The sequence below is a fragment of the Tamandua tetradactyla genome, chromosome 2 (genome assembly GCF_023851605.1).
Source record: "Tamandua tetradactyla isolate mTamTet1 chromosome 2, mTamTet1.pri, whole genome shotgun sequence".
Lineage (NCBI taxonomy): Eukaryota > Metazoa > Chordata > Mammalia > Pilosa > Myrmecophagidae > Tamandua > Tamandua tetradactyla.
Window position 1 is genome coordinate 50,894,324 of NC_135328.1, and position 24,839 is coordinate 50,919,162.

General features: G+C 44.8%; 1 protein-coding gene across 4 annotated transcripts in view; it reads left to right on the forward strand.

Annotated features, from left to right (window-relative positions):
* The window catches only part of SLC25A25 (solute carrier family 25 member 25), a 34,738-nt gene extending 10,313 nt beyond the window's left edge, over positions 1-24,425 (forward strand). Inside the window, exons 1-10 of one of the 4 annotated variants that reach the window (XM_077145955.1) lie at positions 5,203-7,602; positions 16,198-16,324; positions 16,414-16,501; positions 17,560-17,671; positions 18,981-19,139; positions 20,393-20,545; positions 20,886-20,993; positions 21,095-21,262; positions 21,973-22,123; positions 22,244-24,425. In XM_077145955.1, coding sequence (XP_077002070.1) covers positions 7,384-7,602; positions 16,198-16,324; positions 16,414-16,501; positions 17,560-17,671; positions 18,981-19,139; positions 20,393-20,545; positions 20,886-20,993; positions 21,095-21,262; positions 21,973-22,123; positions 22,244-22,428 — 1,470 coding nt within the window. In that variant the 5' untranslated portion in view covers positions 5,203-7,383 and the 3' untranslated portion in view covers positions 22,429-24,425. Of the gene's footprint in view, positions 1-5,202; positions 7,603-7,660; positions 9,837-11,229; positions 13,630-16,197; positions 16,325-16,413; positions 16,502-17,559; positions 17,672-18,980; positions 19,140-20,392; positions 20,546-20,885; positions 20,994-21,094; positions 21,263-21,972; positions 22,124-22,243 lie in introns of those variants that run through there. The other 3 variants (XM_077145960.1, XM_077145958.1, XM_077145949.1) reach the window with 3 other exon arrangements.
* The last annotated feature ends 414 nt before the right edge of the window (positions 24,426-24,839 follow it).

A 24,839-nucleotide genomic window follows, 5' to 3' on the forward strand; every position in this document is an offset into this window, starting at 1 on the left:
CTACCCTATATCATATACAAAACAGATTCTTCAAACTTTTTTTGCTACTGTACCACCTTAAAATTTTTTTTCAAAACTCCTTGTATATTTTAAGTTGATATCTAATAGTGTTTATTATAAGTTTAATAGTTACAGAGGATATAATTTCTGGCATATGGTATATATTTTTAAACATATTTGTTTTTGTCTTCGTCAGAACCTTTCAGCTACAGATTTAACTCGTTCAATTTATAGAAAATGCCCTCCTTATAAACTAATCAGCAGAGCTTATCCTCAACATCAAATCAGCCATATCATTCTGGCTTTCTGTCAGATAAACCTGGCTTCATTTTTCATTTTGAAAAAGAAGTGTTAATAGTCTTCCTTCAGACATCTCTTCTGAATGTTAATAATAGCACTAAAATTGACAGACTGTGGGTAGACAATGAGGCGTGGAGCATTCATTGCCCTGGAGTTGGTCATAGAAGGCCACTTCATTGTTAAAAGTCTCCCTCAGAAATCTCCATTTGTCCTTCTGTAGGATACTCCAGGGGCTTTTGTACTCTGGCAGTCTTGTTAAGGTAGGCTTTGGAATGGGTAAAATGCCAGTCCTTTGACTGCTTCCTGATGGAGGTCCCTTCCATTAGAATCTGTTTTCTTTGAGAAGTACAAGACATCCTTTGGTATACTTTTATCCATCAAGCGTCTGTTTTCTAGATTCTTAGACAAGTGGGTTACTTTTGAAGTGATTAATTTAATCTTAGCCAGATTCTGTTGATGTTTACTTGCCAGTGTAATTATTGATCTCCATTTTAGGTGCCAGTCAAGGGGTAAGAGGGGGAGTCTTCAGATAACTTAGGAATCTTTTCTTCTGCTCACTTTGGGTTTAAGTTGTTCTTTTTCTGATTTCTTAAGGTGGAAGCTGAGGTCAGTGATTTGAGACCTTTATTTTCCAACAAAGATATTTCCCTCTAAGTACTGCTTTGACTACATCCTACAATTTTAATATGTTATTCTTTCACACCACTCAAAATACTTTCTAATTTCCCTTTGGATTTCTTCTTTGACCCATGAATTATTAGAATTGTGTTCATTTAGTTTCCAAATATTTGGCAGTTTTCCAGATAGCTTTCAGTTATTGATTCTAATTTGATTCCATTGTGGTCAAAGAAGATGCTTTGTGTGAGTAGAATCCTTTAAAATTTATTGAGACTTGTCTTATAGGCCAAAATATGTTCCATGAGCACTTGAAAAGAATGCATATTCTATTGTTGGGTGGAGTGCTTTAGAAATATCAATTAGGTTAAGTTCGTTGACAGTGTGGTTCAAGTCTTCTATCTCTTCACTGGTTTTCTGTGTACTTGTTCTATAGTTATCGAGAGAGGAATGTTAAAATCTCTATTTTTGTGGATTTATTTGTTTCTCTTTACAGTTCTATTGGTTTTTGCTTCACGCATGTTGGAGCTCTGTATTTGGTACAAAATCATTTAAGACCCTTTTTCATGAAACGACCCTCTATCTCTGATAATATTCTTTGCTCTGAAATCTACTTTGTCTGATATTAATATAGCCCCTGCAGCTTTCTTTTGCCTGGTGTGAACTTGGTATCTTTTTCCATCTTTTACTTTTAACCTATTTGTATCTTTATATTTCAAGTTTACTTCTTATAGGCAGCATATTATTGAATCTTGGTTTTTGATTAGTCTGATGATCTCTGCCTTTTAATTGGGGTATCTAGACCATTTACATCTGCTGTTGTTATTCATATGATTGGGTTTAAATGTACCATCTTGCTATTTTTTTCTGTTTGTCCCATCTGTTCTGTTTCCTTTTCCCTGTCTTTTTGTCTTCTTTTGGATCACTTGAGTATTATTTATTATTCCATTTTATCTCCTTTGTTAGTTTACTAATTATAATTCTGCCTTTTATGATTACTTTAAGAATTATACATCTTTAACTTATCATAACCAATACTTCATATTTAATTTAAGAATCTTAGAACACTATTCTTTTTTTTTTTTTTTTTTTTTTTTTTTTTTTTTTTAAAGGAAAGACAGAGAGAAGGAAGGAAGGATAGAAGGAAGGAAGGAAGGAAGAAAGGGAAACATTTTTAAACATTTTCTTGTTTTTTTTTTTTTTTTATTGTATTCTGTTTCTCCGTTTTTGTTACATGGGCTGGGGCCGGGAATCGAACCGAGGTCCTCCGGCATAGCAGGCAAGCACTTTGCCCGCTGAGCCACCGCGGCCCGCCCAGAACACTATTCTTTTAATACAAGTCTGCTGGTGATTAATTCTTTCAGCTTTTATATGTCTGGAAAAGGCTTTATTTTGCTTTCATTTTAGAAGGTATTTTTCTGGGTATAGAATTCTAGTCTGACAATTTCTAAACAGAATCTGCTATAGTCTTTACCGTTGTTCCTCTGAATGTAATGGCTCTTTTTCCTCTGACTGCTTCTTTTCCAATTTTTAAATTTTGAGATAATTTTAAATTCACAGGACAGTTGCAAACCCTGGCTGCTTTTAAGATTTCCTCTTTATTACTGGTTTTTGGAAATAAAATTATGATTTTTTTTTGTAATTTGTAATTTTTTTGTTCCTGGTGCTTAGGTTCATGGAACGTCTTAGATCTGTAAGTTTTAATTTTTAACAAATTTGGAAAAATTTTTGTCTGTTCGTTAAATATTTTTTCTGACTCCCTTTCACAGATTTCAGTTACACATAAATTAGCCTGTTTAAGATTGTTCCATAGCTCACTGATGCACTGTTCATATTTGTTGTTGTTTTTTTCTCCCAGTATTTCATTTGAATAGTTTGTCTTCAAGTTCATTAATCTTTTCTTCTGCATTGTCTAATCTGCTGGTAAAACTATCCAGTGTATTTTTTTTTTTATCTCATTGTCATTTTCATCTAGAAGTTTGATTTGGGTCTTTTTTTATATCTTCAGTGTCTCTATTTAACATGCTTGATCTTTCCTGTAGCTTCTTGAACATAGAGAATACAGTTAAAATGACTTTTAATGTCTTTATGTACTAAATCTATCATATGTGTTGTGGTGGTTGGGTTCTGATGTCAACTTGGCCAAGTGATTATGCTCAGTTGTCTGGCCAGGTAAGCAGCTGCATACCAGGTACCAAGTTATGTGTTGATTTGCTCAAGCAATGATACTACATCTGGAACATGTGTCATCTCTGTCAGTTACAATTGCTTGATTTCTTTCCTCATTGTGGGTCATGTTTTTTCCTGCTTCTTGGCATGTCTGTTAATTTTTTATTGGATTTTACCCTCTTGGGTGCTGGATATTTTTGCATTCCTACAAATATTCTTGAGTTTTATTTGAAAGGCATTTAGTTTATTTGGAAACCTAACTTTTAGGGCTTTCTTTTAGGCTGTGTTAGGTGGGACAAGATAAAACTAGGGCTAGTTTTATCCCGCTACTGGGGCAAAACTCTTGAGTTCTTCTCTGTATTATGAGATTTTTCCACTCTAGCTGGTGAAGATAAAAACTGTTCTCAGTCCTCTGATCCTTTTTGGTGGTTCTTTTCCCAGCCTCAGGTAATTTCCTCACTTGCATGTGCTGTGACTCTAGGGGACTGTTTTGGTTTCTCAGCTACTAAAGCAAATACCATACAATGGGTTGGCTTAAGCAATGGGAACTTATAGGCTCATGGTTTTGAGGTTAGGATAAGTCCCAAATCAAGGCATCAGCAGTATGATGCTTTTTCCCAGAAGACTGGCATTCTGGGTTAGCTGTTCATGATCTTTGGTCCTTTGCTTTTCCATCACATAGCAATGTACGTGGCAGCATCTTCTCCTTTCTCTTCCAGGTTTTGCTGACTTCAGTTTCTAGTTGCTTCCCACAGCTTCTCTTTCTGTGTCCTTTCCTTGTAAGGACTTCAGCCATACTGGGTGAAGGCTTTTCCTCATTCAGTTCAGGCACACTTTAGCTAATAACATCTTCTACGGCCCTGTTTACAGACGAGTCATACTCACAGGACCATGCCTTTTGTCAGGGACATGAGTCAGTCTCCAACAGGAACCTTTAGGAGATCACTGGAACTCTCTCCTTGTGCCACTCTGTCTTCTCTGGTACTTTGCCCTGCAAACTGTAACTGCCCTGTCCTTCCAGTTCCATTTCTTCAATGTAGAGAGACCACTAGGCACTGCCTAGGTTCCCCCTCTCTGCACTGTGGCCCAGAAACTCTCCACACAGTAAGCTGGGGGGACCACCATAGCACTCACCGTATTTGTTTCCAGGTCTCAGGAATCACTGTCCTTTGTTGCCTGGTGTCCCTCGTTTTGAAAACTGTTGTTTCACATGATTTGTCTCGATTTATGTTGTTATAGGCAGGAGAGTAAATCCTTACTCTAACTTGGTCAGAAGCCCCTGAATTTATAACTCAGTTCTGTGGTGTGGAGAAGTCCATTAAATTAAAACTCTTACTAAGTAAGGTATTTCTCTTATGTCTGTAGATGAAGCCCAAACATCAATATCCTTCTCCATTTCACCAGACTTTTCTGTACCTAAAAATAGGATTCATTTACATTTCCACCAAAAATACACTAAAGTTTGAATTTCTCCACTTCTTCCCCAACACTTATTATCAATTTTTAAAATAATTAATAATAATGTAAAATGCTGTGGAAAACGATATGGCAGTTCCTCAAAAAGTTAAATATAGAATTACCATATGACCCAGCAATTTTACTTCTAGATATAAACCCAAAGAAAATGAAAACAGGGTTTCAAACAGATGCTTATTCACTGGTATTTATACCAGCATTATTCACAATAACGAAAAGATGGAAATCACATAAGCATCCATCAACAAATAAATGGATAAACAAAATGTACATAAACATAGTGGAATATTATTTAGCCATAAGAAAGAATGAAGTTCTGAAACATGCCGTAATAAGGAAGAACCTTGAAAACATTGTATTCAGTGAAATAAGCAAGACACATAAGAACAATATTGAATGATGATGTAGTTTATCAGAGACATCTAGAAATAATAAATTTGCAGAGACAGAAAGTAAATTGGAGGTTACCAGAGAATGAGGGAAGGGGTAAAGGGGGGATGTATGTTTTCTGGATATAAATTTAAATAATTAAAATAAAATAGTAAACATATACATACACACACACACACATAGTATTCATTTTCATTAGATTACTTATTTCAGGTGTAGCCTTGGACTTCTTTTTTTTTTTTTTTTTCACATGGGCAGGCACGGGGAATCAAACCCAGATCTCCGGCATGGCAGGCAAGAATTCTGCCTGCTAAGCCACTGTGGCCTGCCCCCTTATTCTTCTTTAGTAATAAAACTACCTAGTTGCATTAACAATCATTTTCTATATAATCATAACAAAATAGCTAGTAGTTATTAAGTGTTCCATGTACTAATCTAAAAGCTTTATATATTACCATCTAATTTAGTTCTCAAAGAACTCTAAGAAGTAGGTTCTGTTACTGTCCTCATTTTGTATAAAATATTGAAGTACAGAGAGCCAAGTAACTTAAACAAGATCACACAGTTAATAAGTGGTCAGGATTTGAACCTGGATCAGGCACCAAAGACTATACATTTACTTGACACATAATACTACTTCTAAATAAGGGTATTCTGTTTATCCAGTGAGACGGCAACTGATACAGCCTCCTTCACATACATTCCTGGATCATACATGCACATGGTTCAGTTTCCCAAGTTATAAGAGAATATCCTGTGAATATAAACCTTCTTGCTGCCTGTCTTCCCTCAGATCACCCCTTTCCCAGGTGCCTTCCCTGCAGCCAACACTCTCTTCAGTTTTGGTGTATCCTTCCAGAGAGAGTTTTAACCTATACAAACTTAGAATAAGGCAGCATTCCATCCCCACCTTTCATGTCACAAGCTATTTTTAGGTTGTTCCACAACTGTATGCAGACAGCTGCCTTATTCTTTTTAACAGCTGCATAGGGTTCTGTTGAGTGGGTTTACCACAATTTATTTACCCATTCCCCTTTTAAAGGACTTTCAGTTCTTTCCAAACATGTGCTATTATAAACAAGACTGCCAAGAATATCCTTATATTATGCTTGTGTGATTTCCCACATGTGCAACTAATCTATTGGATAAATTCCTAAAAATGGAGTTGCTATTTCCAAGAGCTGTGCTTTTTAATGTTGGTAACTATTGGTAAATTACTCTTCAGAGAGGTTACAGTGATTTACACTCTGGCAACAATGTATTAGAGTCTGTTTCCCTGTACCCTCCCCAACAGTTTATTAAACTTTTTTGATGCTTGTGTTTTTAAATAATAATTATGAACACCATACCAAAGGGTCACCTTTGTGGATGTGTGTTTTCCTAGCAGTTGGTCTTTGCATTTGTCTGCTAGTGAGTTAAGAAACAAATGACCAAAGATTCATTCCTTTCTATTCGTGATCATTTACCCCACTAAGCCTACAGACTCAATCAGTGCTAGGTACTATGGATAGAAAGGACTGGATGTGGCTCCTTCCCTCAAGAAACTCACTGTCTAGAGGGAGATACAGGAAAAGAAGTAGCTATGATATGGCGTGCATTATATATTAAGTATGGTTGAAGAAAACTGGATAATGGAACAAGGCAAAATGCTCCTAGATGTCTTAGGAAGTGTTGCTAAGGACTCTTGATCTTGTTGAACTTGATGGTCAATTTAAATGTCATCCCAGAAACAAATCAGATGGAGAGTGGGATGTTGGGCCCCAGCTGTGAACCATGTGTGGGGTGGCTTCGGTGAGGTTAGAACCTCATCTGGAGGGTGCGGTCTGCACCTCCCTGCAGAACTGCTGGGCTGCGTGCAGGAAATCGTCGGGCTGCGTGCGCCCGTGATTGGAGGGATGCTGTGGTTGGAATAACGAACACGGCAGTGTCGGCAGAGGTGATTGGCCAGGCCTTGCTGCAGTGAGAATGCAGCCAGGATACTTGGGTCCTCGGCTTGTGTGATGATCATCAGTTGAATGAGGTCAGCTGAATAATTGGGAGCTTGAAAGTTGCTTCTGCCCTCGGAGAGGTCAGTTTGCTATTGCTTTTTTTTTCACGACACCCCCCCCCTCCTTTTTTTTAAAGCCAAACATTTGATCAGTGGCTACCTGCAGAAGTGAGTTTTTATTGAAGACGGTCCAGCTGCTCTCTCCTTACTGCCAACAGCCTGGCGAGGCTCTCATAGAGTAAGCTACTTCTCAGGCCAGGCACGACAACAGTACTAGCAGATTTGAAAAATCAGGAAACAGCCACTGCATGCCGAGTTTCCAGACTTAGAATACCCCAGGCTAGTCTTCCACGCATCTGTGTGTGTGACCAGAGACCCTTGGTATTGTGGTCTCGTCTTCCTTCAAAGCACACAGTCGCCATCGGCAGCGTTTGGAGGGATCTGTGATGTTGCAGATGCTGTGGCATTTTCTGTCTAGTTTTTTCCCTAGGGCTGGGTGCCAAGGCTCCAGAGAGGGGAAAGATGATGAAGTCAGAGGCACCCAAGCTCCTGCTCGGGGAGACCAGGTGTCAAGCTTTTTGGGCAAACAGGATGGAAGGCCTGAGGCTCCAGAAAAGAGACCCACTATTTTGCTGGTGGTTGGACCTGCAGAGCAATTTCCTAAGGTAATGACAATCTCAAGACAACTTCCGAATTTGGGGACTGGTCTGGAATCGTTTTCCTGGGAGAAACTGGGGTGCGGGGAGAAAGGCAGGACTTTTAAATATATCAATTTTGTTGATTTATTGGGGGTAGGGAGAAGTCTTAGACAATGAAGAAGCCCAAATCTTCCCTCAGTTAAAAATCTTTCTATGGTCACTGTAGAAGCATTTGTGCTATTGCAACAGCCCCAGGTAGCAATTGAGGGAAGAAAGGTTAAATTCAATAGGAGATTTGTCTTGGATTTGTCAGTTTGGCCCCAGAAAGCCATTTAAAGTACAGGACAAAGTGTATTAGTTTATCTGAACCAGGCAGGGAGGATCAAGCCAAAATGACAATAGAGTGTACCTTGAAAGTTGAATCCAGTTTCCTGGAGCTGGGGAGAAAAAGCCTCTGTCTGTGCACTCTGAAGGTCAAATTCCTCTTACTTTGGGCCTGCCAATTACTTGCCTTACCTTTGATATTTTGGGGGAAAAGGGTGAAGGGGAGGAGTTGGGTCCTAGAAGCAGTGGGGCCCCTCTCAGAATGACCGACCGCAGCGACTGCAGGTCGCAGCCTCTGCTAAGTGCCAGGGCCTTCCCTCCATCCCAAGCCCTGCGCATGCATTATCTTATCCAGTCCTCATAAGTGCCAAGGTAAGTGATTGTTCCCCCATTTCATAGATGAGGAAACTGAGTGCAGAGAGGTTCAGTAATTTGCCCAGGATTCAATAATTAAGGAGGGTTAGATCTGAGATTTAACCCCAAATCTGCCTGGAACTTTGCCCTAAACCACCTTGCTTTCCCTTAAGAAAGGGTTTTTAATGTTACTGAGTTCTCAGGATTAGAAATGAAATTGCTGTTTGGTTGAGATTTCTCCTGCCTGCAGTAGGAGTGACCTTGTTCACCTTCTGGGCTTTGGTTATTTTGAACCTTTTCTCCCTTGGAGATTTCTCCAATCAATCAGAGAAGAGAGGGAGAGTCTGCCCTGTGTCTGGCATATAGTTGATAAAAGGAAAAAAAATAGTGTTGAATTGCTACATTTAAGAAATAAATGTCCTTTTTTTTCTGTTATTAATAGGAAGGGACTTTTGATGCAACAACTTTTGCAGTCATTTGGGCATTGAGGAAGATCCTTAACATGTGATGGGCTCTTTCTGGTTTTCGGAAGTCTTACTGAGTCCGCATTCTGCCTGAGATGTGCATTCTTAATGTGCTACTAGAGGTTATCACTTTCAAGCTTTGTTTTAGACAAGATAGTAGTGCTGTCTTTTATGAGAAATCTTTATCTACAGACTTGCTTGCCTTATGGCCTCGATTGGCTGGCTGCTTTATGAAGTCATCAATTTTGACTTTAATAATTAACTGTTCCATTTCTTAGACTCATGCCAGCGCCTCTTGCCAGCTCTCCAGCTCTCCCCACAGGGGTTGCCTCGCATTAGGACTTTCTGTTCTGAATTCTGCAGGTCCTGGCCTGCAGAATCAAGAAGCTGGAGCTGTAGGGGCTGAACCTGAGCCCACAACTCTCACTAGCTCTGTCCCCAAGAAGGAGATAAATGAACTGACAGAGTGTGGGGGGAGCTCTGCTGGTTTCAACTTGGGTGTTTAACCACCCAAACAGGAAGACGGGTTGGAAGCAAGAAAGAAAACACATCTGGGGCAGTGAAGACTCTTTAAAAGCAGATGAATCAAGACTTGGAATAGTAGGGGCACTTATACAGTACGTGTCCTTTTCCAGTACACTAAAGGTGTTCTGGGTTTGGAGTCACTGGCTGATGGGGCCAGGCTTCTCCCTCTTTCTCTGGAAGAGGTCTTCAAAATGTTATGGAAACCTAATAGAAGAGTTTTTTGAGGTTCTCAGGCTTCTCAGTTTCCCAGAAACACTACTATGTTTTGCTCTCACTTCCCCCGTTTAAATATGTCTTCTCGTGAGTCAGGTTCCTGCGAGCTTTTTTTCTAGGAACTGTTCCAGTTTTTCCCTTTATCTTTGTTTTACAGTTAATCTGCAGTTGGAGAAGGAAGCCATTACTCTGGAGTGGGAGGTGCCCTCAGCGGCACTCAAGCTTTCAAATCCTGAGGGGCTGTCTTCTCAGAAGCTCAGAGATTTTGCTCATTGTGTGTCTAATTGCCAAGTGTAGGCAGGTTTCACTGGAAACCGGCTACACTGGGCTGTCATGGCAACCTGATCATCAAATGACACTGCGGCCACAGCAGCGAATGAGGTTTGAGAGCCTTAAGGGTGGGTGGGGCTCAAACAGCCTGATGCTGGCAAGGCTCCTTCACATATATTTCTAGCTTGGTGTGAGTCATTGCAGAGGAGGGGGGAAATACTTTATGACCTATGCTAAACGCCCAAAGGCACTAGGCCTGCCCTATTCTTACACTCTCGATACTCCCACTTTACAGGAAGCACCTGTGTTTTTGGCACGCAATACAGCGGTAAAACAAGGAAAGCTATGGAGCCATTAGCATATCTGAAGGTGAGAAGCTGCTCTTGAGAGGAGTGGCTTCTTTACATATTAAATGAATCTGATCCCACTGAGTTCTGTGGAATCTAGAGTTGCAGTCATTGTTTCCGAATACTTATTATTATAGAAATGGACATCAGAGGAGAGGAAACAAAAGTAGAACTGGGCTGGCAAAATTAGAATAAGTAAAGAGAGCAGAGAAGAACCACAGTTGGCAGGAGGGGAAGAGACTGCTTTATGCAGTGTATGGGAGCTGCGGAGCTGGTGTGAAATGGCAGAAGTAGAATATGAGTCTTGGGGATTCTTCCTGGTATTTATTATATATGCATTCTGAAGTAGAAAAGCAGATACTTTTTGTTTGTTTGTTTAGCTAAGGACAAACTTGCTGTGTTTGATCTTTCCCATTTATATGTTACCCTCTAGTTTGAGATCTTTGGTGCTATTTTAAGTGGATGTTGTACAAGAACCCTTGCAAGGCTCAGCTCTGCCAGCAACGGACTCTGGGCAGATCAGGTCATCTCCCTGGGTCTGTTTGCTCTCTCAGAGGTTAAGAGAATGACCCCCAAAGCGCCTCTGGGCTCCACAGTCTGCAATTCCAGGACTAGCGTTTGCCTTGGACACCAGGTGCCTCGAGATTGTCTCACTTTGAAAGAATTCCAAGTTTCTGTTTGAAAATGGAGTTCTGAATTACCTGTGAAAATCAGTTAGATGGTTGGTTTAAATAAATAAGCAAAGGACAATTTAAGTTTGTCCAATGGAGACATTCTGTGCAACTCACAGTAGCAAAGTAAAAATAAGTTAGAACCCTTTTTTAAAAACTAGTGTTGGAATAGAATAAATGTCTGCATTGTAAAATAGTATCTTGATAGGCACCTGCTGAATATTTCAGAGAACATTTCCTGACCACATGATACACTTGGGTCTGTGTGGAGTAAATGAGCTTTGTTATAGTCAAGAGATTCCATTCTATTTTTTCTAGAAATTGCTTTTATTTGAAAATGCTTTGATAATTTTTCCTTACAATATAGAATATAGATTTCACTTTAAATTGGCATTTCCAAATGATCTCCTGAGATTTGTTTTGTAAGTACATCATAAAACTGAATGGTACAGTTACATTTACTAAAATTATTTGAAAAATACACTTTATTGGGAAAAAAAACTTCAGTTAAACACCTTATTTATTAATTTGAAATTTTTGCTATTTATATTGGAATGACTGCAGCCATCACTAAAACAAGATGCTTCAGCAGATCTGTACAATTTATTCTGGTTTTGAAAACATACACAGTAACGTAAGGAAGGAAAGCCTCACTTAAAAATTCAGCTATTTATAAATGTGAGCCTCCTTTAAAATAGTAATACAAAAAATCATCTTGTTTAGTTGGATGAAATGTCCCAGCGACTGTGTTTGCACTCTCAGGAAAAAAATCGTAAAGTCTTCATGAAGTGTGGCCATGAGTTTGTTTTGTGGGGATTTAGAGGCTGGCTGTGCCCAATTTACTTGTTCATAAGCTGCTCAACAGCTTCTTAAATGATTAAGGCATGGGGCTAGTTTCAGGCAAGGGTGTATAAAGGTTTGAAATAATCCTCTACCTTCAAGTACTCAGTAGTAGAGATAAGATGTGTATAAAAATATCCCAGAATGCCACATTATGGATTGGTCAGTTTAAGAATCAGCTGAGAGTCAAGGACTTAAGGAGAGGCTGAGTGGGAATTGGCCTGGATAACCAGCACTGCTTTTGTGGACCACCTTGGGTCAGGCCTCAGTAGAGTCCCAGGCCTGTTTTTATAGACCCATCAAATCTCTTTTAGAAGAGGCCAGCTGTCGTGTAATTTGTTAGAATCTCTGTTTCATAATGGTATACATAAGCACTAGCATCTTACTCTAAAATCTCCTGAGCTCTTAACACAAAGCTTTTTAGTGAGTTAAGAAATTCCTTTAAATTTGATCTCCAAATTATAGCCATTGGTTTTTATCCACATGGTGATGAGAAGATTTGGTCTGTATTAGGAAGTGGTATGCTGTAGAAAGAGTGAGGGTGGGGCCGATTCCTTTCTCATCTTCTTGATGTGAGCTCTTCCTCCCCAGCAAGTGCTCTGTGGCAGGGGCCATGGGCAGGGGATGAGGTTGAGGATGCCATCTGGGCTGGATCACATCATCCTCAAGTAAGATAAAATCTTAAATTTTCATTCAAACACTCAACATTAGAGGACTTGAGGTTTTTTTCATCTTCATTCAAGAGATGTTCTAGAGCAGTGTTGTCAGATAGAACTGTCTGTGAGGATGGAAGTGTTCAGGGACTACAGTTCTTGAGCCTGTGTAATTGGCCAATACAACAGAGAACTGGATTTACAATTTCATTTGAATTTAAATTGTAAAAGCTTTCTTATTGAACAGCACAGTTCTAGGTCAAAAAGCCGTGACTGTACTGAATTTTCAAGTGCTTTGAGTGATCAGGGACTAAATCTGTGGGTCTCTCTGAGGCTCTGGCTGACTCCAGTTTAATGTTTCTGGGGAGTCCCTCAGCACAAAGCCTTTTAGTCCAGTGACCATCCTCTTCCCACCCCTATCATGTGAGCCCTTTTGTGCTTCTGAGATCCCTAGGTGAACCCTTCAGAGGAATGCTGGTTTTGAGTTGCTTGGATTATAGAGTAGCCTGGGAAAGATTTCCAGGGCGCTGGGTACTTGCAAGCTGTGGAGAGCTGGGTTCTCGGGATTGGAGCCAGCCAGAACTGTGCCGAGACAACTCAGGGGCAACACCCCCTAAAAGATGTACAATCCCACGGTGGGGTCTACTCAAGGATGGCTGTGGATCTGGCTCTTAGCCACTGCCTCTGTCTTCTACCCTCATAGCCGAACTGGACCCGTTTTCAGTGGCATTGATTCTCTCACATCCACATTTTTTCCTCTTTTGGGAATGATTTACCAGGGGAAGAAAACCATCGTATTCTGTGACATGGTTTGGGGACTTTGTGTAAAAAAATACTGTAGACTGTTTGTTCATTTGGAGGAGTTGGCAGCAAGAGTGTGAAGGTTTGTTTGGATATGAACTCAAGGCAAGGCAGAATGCTCTGCCACGCTCTCTGAAGAGTTAACTGCCGGGAAGCAAGTGACGCGAGTCCTGATCTTTACACATCTCTGCTTGAGCAATCTGAACTTCCCTGCTAGTCAGTGATGTAGGTCTGTTCTCATTGGCTGTAGGGGAGGACTTACAGTGGGTGGATTTTTCTTCAATTAAGTAAAAGGGCAGGGCTTAAGCAGCCAATGACAGCTGAGCCCCACCATATCTTGTGCAAATTTCAGTGGACAGGCAGCATTTTCCATTCTTCACGCTGCCAGAACTTTCTCCCCCGTGGCAGCTGAGCACCCAGCCTCCCTGTCAGCATGCTCTGCCTGTGCCTGTATATGCCACTCATCCGGGAGGCCCAGACTGAGTTCCAGTACTTCGAGTCCAAGGGACTTCCTGCCGAGCTGAAGTCTATCTTCAAACTCAGTGTCTTTATCCCCTCCCAGGAGATTTCCACCTATCGCCAGTGGAAGCAGGTCTGTATGGGCAACCGTGTCGCGAGGTAAAAGGTAGTAGGCATTTAATCAGTGTTTGTAAAGTGCGTGGATGCATGATCACGGCCAAGAGAAAAGAATATCTGGTATGTGGGGGTTTTCCCCTGGTTGTCATGTGGTTATGGCCGGCAAAAGCTTTACGTCACAGGAATAACTGGCTTTCATGTGACCAACAAGGAAGGCTGAAATTGTCGGGCAGGCACTTGTGGGAGATACAATCCTGACTAGGAATTTCCTTGCTGGAGGGGGTGACCTGAGAATTACGAGGGTTAGAAGGGGATGTGGGTGGGTGGCCCAGCTACTACGCGGTTGTTTCTCTGAGCGTGTGGGGCAGAGGCCAGGCAAGCATGTGAGGGGAAAGTCAGAGAGGCTCCTCTTTTGAGGTCTGGGAGCCTGGCACCTTTGCTACAGAGTAGAGATGACCCTGCCCTGCGAGGGCTAGAGCAAGCTGGCAGGGGCCGTGTACTGGATAACAAAAGGACACCCAGGGATGAGGAGGCCTTTGCATGCTAAGAACCTGGGTCTCCGATAGCCCTTTGGAGCCTTATCGTTTTAAAGACGGGAAAGCAGCTGTGCAGAGTCTGTGGGTGTCACCTGTGTCCTAACAGAGCCCCTCTCCTACCTTGGTACTCAGATTCTGGTGCTTTCCTCGGGGTTCATGATGGCCATGGAGGTCGGACAGTGGGCAGTGAATGGTAATCTGTATGTCCTAGGAAAGCAAAAGAAAGAAAGGTCCGGTTGTTCTGAGACAGAAGCAAAGGAGTTTGAGAACCTTGAAATCAGCAGCAATGAGCACCTCCTTGGGTTATCTCTTTTACAGAGCACCCAACCCCCTGCTTTGTGGCAGAGCAGCCCAGATATCAAAGAGCATTCCGGGTAATTTTTGCCTTCTCTGTTCCTGCTCCTATAATAAATCCCAAGTGATGATTTGTATCACTCTTGGCTGAGAGCATAAATGTCTTCAGGAAGTTAATGTAACTCCACATGATAAAGATTCAATAGGTGCCAGCTTCTGACCGGTATTCCAGCTGTGCTGCATGCATTATTCTTTTGATCATGTCAGGTACCAGCATTATCTGTACAAGCCTCCTACCTCTCAGCACATCTTGGGTCTGAGCGGTCACAAAGAGCCATCAAGGGTTTCGGAGTGTTGCCTGAGAGAAAGTCATGGTTTTAATCATTTGAGACCATGAGCCCAATGGTCCATAGCTTGTCAAACCCCAACTAGCTCAAAAGACTTTTACACCCATATTGGCTTGTGGATAGTCAATGTTTTTATCTCGGAGAGAATCAGGGACCACAGAAATACTATATCCATTTTCCTTAGGAGACTCTCGGTTCTAGTTTTGGCATGATTCAGGGTGTAGCTGGGTTGGAGTAACTCACTAGTGTCCCCCACATTCTTGAGACTAATCTTTAGAACGGCCATGGAGTCTCTAGAAAGGCATTTCTGGAGTCCAACAGGCCCAGCTTGAATCCCACCTGCAACTTCATTAGCTGTGTGATCTTGGATAAATTCCTTAATTTCTCTGAGCTTCTGTTCTCTAAAGTGGGGAAAATGATAGTATCTCCGTCTTAGAGACATTGGAGGTGAATTCCTGTGTTCTTAAAAGTAAAGCATTTAGCAGGACTTGAGGCATATAGTAAGTGCTTGGTAAATGTTGACTATTTTGTGCAGAAATTCCAGTTGCTGAGCATCCAAAACCAATTGCAGCTGCCAAACAAAGCTAATATCCTAAGGGCAAATGCAGAATTTTGGAATCCCATGCCAAGGAGCAGTCTTTTAGGGACACTAAACTATTGTTAATTAGAGTTGTACTGGTTTTAAGTGCCTGACTGAGAAAGCCAATGTTGGTTATGTCATCTGGCTTCTCCTAAAATAGGGACTGGCAGTGCCATCAAGCACATGCTCCAGAATAGTTCCCCTCAACCCACACCCCTTCTCCAGCCTCAAATTCTGTCTGGCAATGTTTCTGCCAAGCTGGCATTGGCAGGGTCCTGCTCTGCCCCAACGCTTCACTCTGGTCACTAAGTTTTTCTTGGGCCAGTGCCACTTCTAGGGATAAAAAGAGCAAGGTGCAGAGTTTGTGATAGAATCTGGAGTTCCAAGACCAGTCCCACATTTAGACAGGGAGCATCTGGGGTTGAGGCCTGTTGCCAGGGACAGCTCTGCAGGGAAGCTAAGCAGCTGACCCTGGCTGTACAAGTTGGTCTTCAGAACACTTGTAATGAAAAGGCGCCAAGTCCTCCACTGTTGGCCTCCATCTGAAGGGTTCCTCCTTCCAGGGCTCTTTTTTTCTCTGCTTGTGAGGGAAAAAGGTGGGCCCTTGCTTGGGTTCTGGCCAGAACTTGAAGGTTTACATGGTGTCTCTGGGAAGTGGGTAAATTGATATGGTGGCTTTGGGAATAGAGCAGGAGAAGTGTCTTGTATTCTCAGGGCCACCTCTTTTCATGGATTAGTACAGTCATTTCCTTGGGACAGGGACCTAGGAGGAACAAGGAAAGGCTGGTGCACGAGCCAAAGGATGAAACCGTACTTTTGTTTTATAGAAAATTGTACAAGCTGGAGATAAGGACCTTGATGGGCAGCTGGACTTTGAAGAGTTTGTCCATTATCTCCAGGATCATGAGAAGAAACTGAGACTGGTGTTTAAGAGTTTGGACAAAAAGAATGATGGTAAGCATTGCCTTCCAGAGGTGCTGGCTGACCCCATCTTGGGCTTTTCGACGTGACTGGCTCCTGGCTCATTGCCTTTGTTGTTGCAGGGCGAATCGATGCTCAGGAGATCATGCAGTCCCTCCGGGACCTGGGAGTCAAGATATCTGAGCAGCAGGCAGAAAAAATTCTTAAGAGGTGAGCATTTAGCCTGCTTCTATATTCAGGTTAACAAAAGTATGATGAAAGAAAAGTTCTTGGACTAACTCTATGGTTCCAGTCATTGTGTTGACCTTGTTTCTCTAAACTTTGACTTTGGTTTGAAAGGAGGAGTAAATTATCCCTCCCAGAGGCAAACAGCTCCCCCGGGCCACAGGTCAGCTCTCACTTGAAGAATTACAAATCACTTGGACTTATTCCTGTTCACCAGTGACCCATGAAGAGAAAAGACTAGTTAGGGGATTTCAAGTAGGTGAAAGTTGAGCAAGGAGTGTCCTTCTCTGGTCCTGGAGGAGGGAAGGAGCTTAGTTTGCAGCACTCAGTTCATGGTAAATTCCTTCCCTGAGGCCTTTATCTTAATACTGTGGTCAAATGTGCTGTCCTGAAAATTACCTCACTGGTCAGCTCTGAGCCTTTGGAATGTTATAGCTGTTGCTGTTCCAAGAAATCATAGGAGGCGCTTTCTCTCTCAGCAGCACCTTTCCAAAATCCTGGGTCCCAAGTATTGGCTGGTCCTTAGGACCAGAAATCTCTTGTCCCCACTCCCTAGGGAGGCTGTGAAGGGGGTGTTTCCTTGTGCTGTGCCGTGTCCCGATGTCTTTGGGTGTGTGCTTGCTTTACTAACGTCTACTCAGAGCACTTATCTGTGTTGTTTTTCCTCTCTCCTCTGCATCCTCCTTTGTCTGTCTGTCAGAATACGGACGGGCCATTTCTGGGGCCCTGTCACCTAGTAAGTATCTGTGTCACCCTGGTGACTGCCCCTCTCCTTGACTTCTGTGCCTGATCAGATAGGGTTCTTGTGGGCTGTTAGCTCAGCTTTTTTGTGTAAACTGGGGTGTGGAGCCACGTTGCCTTGTCTCATGGGGACAGGAAGAGCACTGCTTCCTTGGCAATGGCACCTTTTGTGGTCCTCTCTATGGCCGTGGCCCCGGCCTTTGGCCGGCCTGGAAGTGGGAAGTGCAGCTGACAGATGGGATGTGTTGACCGAGGGCACCGCAGCATGTTTGCACGTGGGCAACTGTGCATTTTCCTTGTAGCATGGATAAGAACGGCACGATGACCATCGACTGGAACGAGTGGAGAGACTATCACCTTCTGCATCCTGTGGAGAACATCCCTGAAATCATCCTGTACTGGAAGCATTCCACGGTGAGGCCTGCACTGCTGGTACCTGAGCACAATTTCATCAGGTCTCTTCCCACTAGCATCAGTCCCCGTCCCAGGGGCTTGGGGCATGTGTGACAACTGGCCTCTTCTCCAACTGTAGGACCTTCAGCTCCCCTGCCAGAGGAGCCAGTGTGCACTGCCCGACTGTTGGCCGTGCTGTCCCGACCCCACATGCTCCCTGCTCCTCAGGGTCCATTCCAAATGCCCGTACCCCCTAATCCTTCTTGTTCTCTTTTTCCTCCTAAGGGGTCAGGGACGGGGGAAAGGAAGCTCTTCTATAGTGAACAAGCATGTAGAGCTGTTTCCCCCGCTGTCCCATTGATTGTGTCACTCATCTATAATGACAAAAGACAAGTCTCCACGGTCACACAACTACTGCATTTTCACCTCATGTTAGAGCTGTTGTTCCGTGTTCAGAAATATAGACCTACACTCCGCTGGTGGTGGCCACGTAGACCTTCCTGCCCAGGAGCCCCCTTGATGCTTGCATTGCTCCTCCCTGCTGGCCCTTGCCAAGCCCCACCTTGACATGCAGACAGCTGTGTTTCTGTCAGCCCTGGGAAGGGAGGCCACACGCTCCTCCACACGGGTGTCCCTCAGTGCGCAGGCCAGAGTCTGGCCCTCAGGGAACATCCATTGTCTTTTTTGGGTGAAATGAAGTGAAATTCTTTAGGAATAGGCTGGCCCATGTCTCTGGACATTAGCCCTGGGGCCAGAACAGAGTTGGCTCTGCCCGACTAGCTAGGATACCGCCCGGAAGAGAGGATGCTGTGCAGGTCTCAGCCCGGTCATGTTTGTTTAGGACTTGCACAATGTTCTGCCAGCGTGATCTGGTTACGCATCGAATTTCAGAGGGTTCTCCCCCATCAACTTGATCCTTTTGGTTAGGCCGGCCTGGTAATTTCAGGCAAAGTGCCTTTGTAAGCTGTTCTTGCAGGAGCTCCCTCGTGATATTTGAAAGGACTGTCAGAAAGGTTTCATAACTAAAGATTTATCTCCTGGTCTCTTTCAGCCATAATGTCCTCAGACTCTATACCTGAGCCTCTCCAAGGCCACATGGGAATAAGGGCTTTGCCACCTTCTCCTCGTGAAGGAGAGGGGGTTTGATCAGCTTCCCACCCTGAGAATGCCAGAATCCTTGGCATTCTCACCATCTGTTTGGCCCCTCGGGAGGGAGGCCATTCTAAGGAGTGGAAGATATGGATGTAGTCAGCCTGTGGCAGCTCCTTGAGTATGTCAGGCATCTGCTCCTGGATAAGTGTTGCTTTATCTCTGTTGGTCTTCCTCACAGATCTTTGACGTGGGTGAAAATCTGACAGTCCCTGATGAATTCACTGTGGAGGAGAGGCAGACGGGGATGTGGTGGAGGCACCTCGTGGCAGGAGGTGGGGCAGGGGCTGTATCCAGAACCTGCACAGCTCCCCTGGACAGACTGAAGGTGCTCATGCAGGTACGCAGGGACACAGGCTGGCCTACCTGGCTGTCACTTCAGGCTTGGTTGCTCCCCTTCCTTGGCTGAAGCCCTGCCTTGGGCCCATACTTTCTACCCAGTAAATTAGATTGGAGTTATTGCTCGACAAGGGTAACTTTAAATCCATGCTAAATGACCTTTTGCATATAGCTGAACTAATTTTATCCAAGGCACTTAATGCATCAGGTTATAGGGACCTGAACAGGTGAATTCAATGAGAACTGGGATGTGGCAGAAACCTATTTCGTTAAGCACATCTTGCATTGGGTACTTCACTGGAGGGGGATGAAGCAGTGAGCAGATCCTCACCTGACCCTCAGATGCCAGGTGGAAGCAGCACCATTACTTTGGCTGGGCGCTTGACTCCACATCCACAGAACAGAGATAAGCTAGAATAATGTCAGGGACAGGATTGTGAAACTGATCCACATGAGGGATGTTCTGTTGGACTTTGGTATCTGTCTGAACAGTGGCCAGTCACGCGTTTGTCTCCCGTTTGCCTCCTGGCACTAGGTGTGCTAGGGACCCTGATTAGGAAAAAAGTCAACTTGCCCTTTCCCCTTTGCCTTACTGGGCCTCCTTTGGTTGGAAGCCTGTTGCTGGTAAATGTGACCAACCTGCATCCGCCCTGGGTTCCCCACCCAGCTCTCTCACTTACCAACTGGGTGACCTTGGGCACGTCATTTTACCTCTCAGGGTTTCCACTCCTCTATGAAATGAAGGGGCTTGGACAAATTCCATAATCAGTTGGGTTTTTAAAACATAACTCCCAGGAATGTTGTAGAGATCAAAAGCAATGAGTGAAATGATGCAACGTCTGGAATTACTTTAAAGTAAACTGGCAGGGGTGGGGACAGCAGGGGATATGGGTTGGCCGTAGTTTGATTGTGGTTGACTGTGAGTGATGGGTTCATGGAGGCTCTTCCCTTTTGTATATGTTTGAAAATTGTCCATAATACAAAGCTCAAATTTTTTTTTATTTTACAAAGTAGTCCTTTTGGAAGTGCTTGGCCCAGTGCTGACACGCAGGAGATGTGTGGTAAAAGCTAGTTGAACCGAAGTCAGTTCTGTATCATTCTCGTGGTGCCGAGTTAGTCTTTAGAATCCCAAGAGGGATGAGTCTTCCTGCTGACCTGATCTTTCAGTCAGTAAGAAGAGGCTCTTGTCCAGGATGTGGCAGGCCTGGGGGCCCAGCTGCATTGTTTCTGACTGCACTGTCCTTCCCCTCCTAGGTCCATGCCTCCCGCAGTAACAACATGTGCATCGTTGGCGGATTCACCCAGATGATTCGAGAGGGAGGGGCCAAATCACTCTGGCGGGGCAATGGCATCAACGTCCTCAAAATTGCCCCCGAGTCAGCCATCAAATTCATGGCGTATGAGCAGGTGAGACCTGGACTCCCCAGATTCTTTGATGGGAGAATCACCCATCGGTGGCTGTTTACTGAGCATCCCCTGGACTGAGGTCCCTACCCTGCTGATTCCCAGGAGCCTGGACAAGTCACCGTACCCAAGGGACAGCAGGGTGGGGAGGAAGGCCAGTTCTGTCCGTGGCTTAGGGCCCAGTTCCACTTTGGGTTAGTGCCTTTCACTTCTGCGTAGTGTGAACTGTGCCAGGGACACTAGGTCTCAGCTAAAACTGGCTGGCTCATTGAGGAAGAGTGGGGGCAGGAGCAGGTGTTCTGGTCTCTGGACTCATCAGTTGGTTTTTGACTCCCTGTTCTAGATCAAGCGTCTTGTTGGAAGTGACCAGGAGACACTAAGGATTCATGAGAGGCTTGTGGCTGGGTCCCTGGCAGGAGCCATTGCCCAGAGCAGCATCTACCCAATGGAGGTGAGGGGCCACCTTTGTCCTGGGGCAGGACAGTGCATGTGAAGACGGGAATGAGGAGAGGGCTGTGCTCATGCTTTGTTTCTCCGCTGTCGGTTCTGCAGGTTTTGAAGACCCGGATGGCCCTGCGGAAGACAGGCCAGTACTCTGGCATGCTGGACTGTGCCAGGAAGATTCTGGCCAGAGAGGGGATGGCTGCCTTCTACAAAGGCTACGTCCCTAACATGCTGGGAATCATCCCCTACGCCGGGATAGACCTGGCCGTTTACGAGGTGGGGGTCCAGACTCAGGCCCTTTGAACAGTGCACAAGAGACTCAGAAGCCCTCTCCTACCCAAGCCCCACTGATGTAGTCCCATCAGTCCTATAGATGGTTAGAACAAGAAACTCAGACTGAAGACCGAGTCTCCTTACAGACTCATCTGTTTATTGCCATGGTCTGGCAGGAGGGTCTGGACAGGGCTCCTGTCACTCAACCTGTCCCTTGCAGCCTCCACCCTAACTCCTGTGAGCTCTGTCTCAGGTCTTCCACCCCCCAGTGGCTCAGCATGCAGACCTCTAGAGCATGTTGGCCTTTGGATGCTCAGTGATCCTTAAGCCCCGGAGAAGACTCAAGACCACAGAAATTAAGCTTTTTGGAAGGGAATCCCTTCTCCCTGTCCTATCCAGGAATTCCTGGGAACAGCAGAAACAAAGGGCAAGCAGGCCAGGAGCTCAGCAAGCAATAGGCATAGCCCAATCCAAATAAATAAGGTTACAGCAGCCTCCTGGATCCAGTAACTGACCCCTCCATCTCACCATCTCATAATCTCTTCCCTGGGGCTCACAGGGAACTAAGCCGGTTTAGTTCTTCCATCTCACCCTACCAGCCAGACCATTAGCCACAGGCCCTCTGCCTTATGGCTTGCTGAGCATTTTCCCCATGCCCATTTGGCATTTTCCTCTCTGCTCTTTGGCTCATCCAACCCCCTTTCCCCTTCCAGACACTCAAGAATGCCTGGCTGCAGCGTTATGCAGTGAACAGCGCCGACCCTGGCGTGTTTGTACTCCTGGCCTGTGGTACCATGTCCAGCACCTGTGGACAGCTGGCCAGTTATCCACTGGCTCTGGTCAGGACCCGGATGCAGGCGCAAGGTAAGACCAGGACCAGGACCAGGACCAGGCCAGCCCAGCATCCAGTGTCCTTAGCGGGCAAGTTGAGATAAGGGTGGTGCTGATGTAACACCTCTCATGAGTCGTGACCTCTCATTGCAGCTTCCATCGAGGGCGCTCCACAGGTGACCATGAGCAGCCTCTTCAAGCACATCCTGCGGACCGAGGGGGCCTTTGGCCTGTACCGGGGGCTGGCCCCCAACTTCATGAAGGTCATCCCAGCAGTGAGCATCAGCTATGTGGTGTATGAGAACCTGAAGATCACCCTGGGAGTGCAGTCGCGGTGACGGGAGGATGTGCGGCCCCACCCGGTGGACTCACTGATCCTGGGCCTGCAGCCCCAGGATATGTCGCCATCTCATTCTGTGAATGTGCCAACACTAAGCTGACTTAAGCCAAGCTGTGAAGACCCTGGGATGTTCAAGGGGAGCGGGGGAAGAGCTGGCATGCCCACTGGGTTTCTCCTGCTGACACTAGCTGATCCTCATGTCGATTCCAGGGAAGATCTGTGGATATTCCTCAGGGTCCGGGGGTCAGCAGGATTCAGGCTCATGCATGTAGGGACAGGGACAATTCCTGCAGTGCCTGCCAAATAGCAGAGCTTGGAAGCTGGCTTAGTTCTTCCATCTCGCCCTAGCAGCCAGGCCATCAGCCACGAGGCCCTCTGCCCTATGGCTTGCTGAGCGTTTTCCCCATGCCCACTCGGCGTCTTTCCTCTCTGCTGTTTTGTTATGGTAGGAGGAGGACTAGCAGCCCACTCCCCACCCTCCTCCTTTTTTGTCTCCTCTAGATCCATAGTAAGAGGTGATTTTACTTGACTTGACAAACCTTACATCCTTGACCTACAGCCTCGATGCTGACCTAGTCATGCAGGGCAGAGGGAGCAGGCTAGCTTCTGTGCTCACCCTCACCTGAGCCCCTTTATTGGCTTGAGTTCATCAACAGGTGGGCGTCTGGATGTGTGTGTGCATGCTGGGGGGGTTGGGGGCTGCCCAGCCTCATGGCGCATGGCTTCCTGGAGGTGGTGCTGGGTCTTGAACCCAGAGGACCTCTGCACCCTGCCTGGGGTCTCATTGCACTCTGAGCTGGCCCCACACACTGTCCGAACCGCGCCAGCTCAGAATCAAACTCACTCTCCCGCTCTGTGGCATGAGGGCAGTGGAGGAGAGTTTGTTTAGGGGAAGGATATGTCTGTATCCCCTGGTAAGAGAAGGAAAAGGTGTCAAAGGCCTTAATTATTATTGTTGGGAAAAGGGTTTTGTTCAGAAAGGCAGGTTGGACAAATGTGCAAGCTCTTTGCTTCCAGAGAGGAGGTGAAGGGAGTAAGTAGATAGGTTTGCTGCCTGTGTTTAAGTCTATTTCTGATGTCCCTGGGGATTTATGCCCAATCCCAACTGGGACAGAGAGGGACCAGCCTCACATTCCACTGACGTAATGTATCACACTGCTTGGAGCCTATTTATTTCCTATTTATTTGAACAGAGTACACCCTAACTATTTTTATAGATTTGTTTAATTAATAGTCTGTCATTTTCAAGTTCATTTTTTATTCATATTTATGTTCATGGTGATTGTACCTTCTTAACAGCACGTGGTGGGAGGAAAGGAAAGAAGCCCTTCCTATTACCCAAGTGTATGTCTGTCTGTCCAAAGAAATTCCTCTCAGAGATGAAGTTGGAAAAGAAGAGCAAGCAGCAGGGAGGAACCCTGATTATGGGGGAGGGGGCGTATCCTTGGGCAGGCCAGGGCTGGGCTTGCACTTCTCTGGAGCTTCCTGTTGCTTCCTGTACGTTCAGGAAGGGATGAGCCCAGGAAGCCTCAGAAGCGGAGGGTATGGAGCCCTGCTCTGGGGTAGGAGGATTGGGAGAGATCTCAAAAAACCTCGAAGATAGAAGTCTAAATCATTTCCTGGATTGGGAGGGAGAATTTCTTTTTTTTTCACCCTTTCTGAATCAGAAGGCAATGAGTTCCTTCTCGCTGGATTTGTGGTGGATGGTTGGGGGTATAGAGGAGAGGGCAGCCAGCTTCCCATCCCCACTTGTGAAGTGGGCTCCCTCCCGCTGCCCCTGCTCAGTAATGCTGGTCAACTAGCACCTTTGCAGTTGCACTTCCTTTCCACCAGAATGGCCTAATGAGGAAATTTTAAATAGGATGCAAAGATCAATGCAAAATTATTGTTATATATAAATATATATAGTTATAACTGGACTTTGTCAAAAAGCAAATTAAGAAAGAATTGGAAGTTGTCATTTAAAATAGCCTTCTAATAAAGTTTCAAAGCTGATGGGAGAGCCATGATTTTTCTGATTTGGGTTTGGCTGGTTTGGGGACATTTACATGTTAAAAGATGAGTCCATTTTTTCCCATCAGAAGCCTCAGCATTTACCCCGGCTTGGCTTCTTGGAGGCACTTCCTCTTTATGATGTGTATTAGATTGGGGCAAGGTCACCAGGGCCCTCTGGCAGAATCTGGTGGCCTTCCTTAGCCCTTACCTGATTCAGCCGGTCGTGGGCTCTGCTGATCACTCCTGCTTGAAACACCGTCTTCACTTGGCCTCCAACACTGCTCCGTTTCCTTCTGCCCTCCACCAGCTGGTCTTCCCCAGTCTTGAAGTTGGTTCCTGCCCATCTTTCTAATTGATAAATGTTGGGTTCTAGGGCAGCCTCAGACCTCTTCTCTTTACAGTCACTCTTAGTAA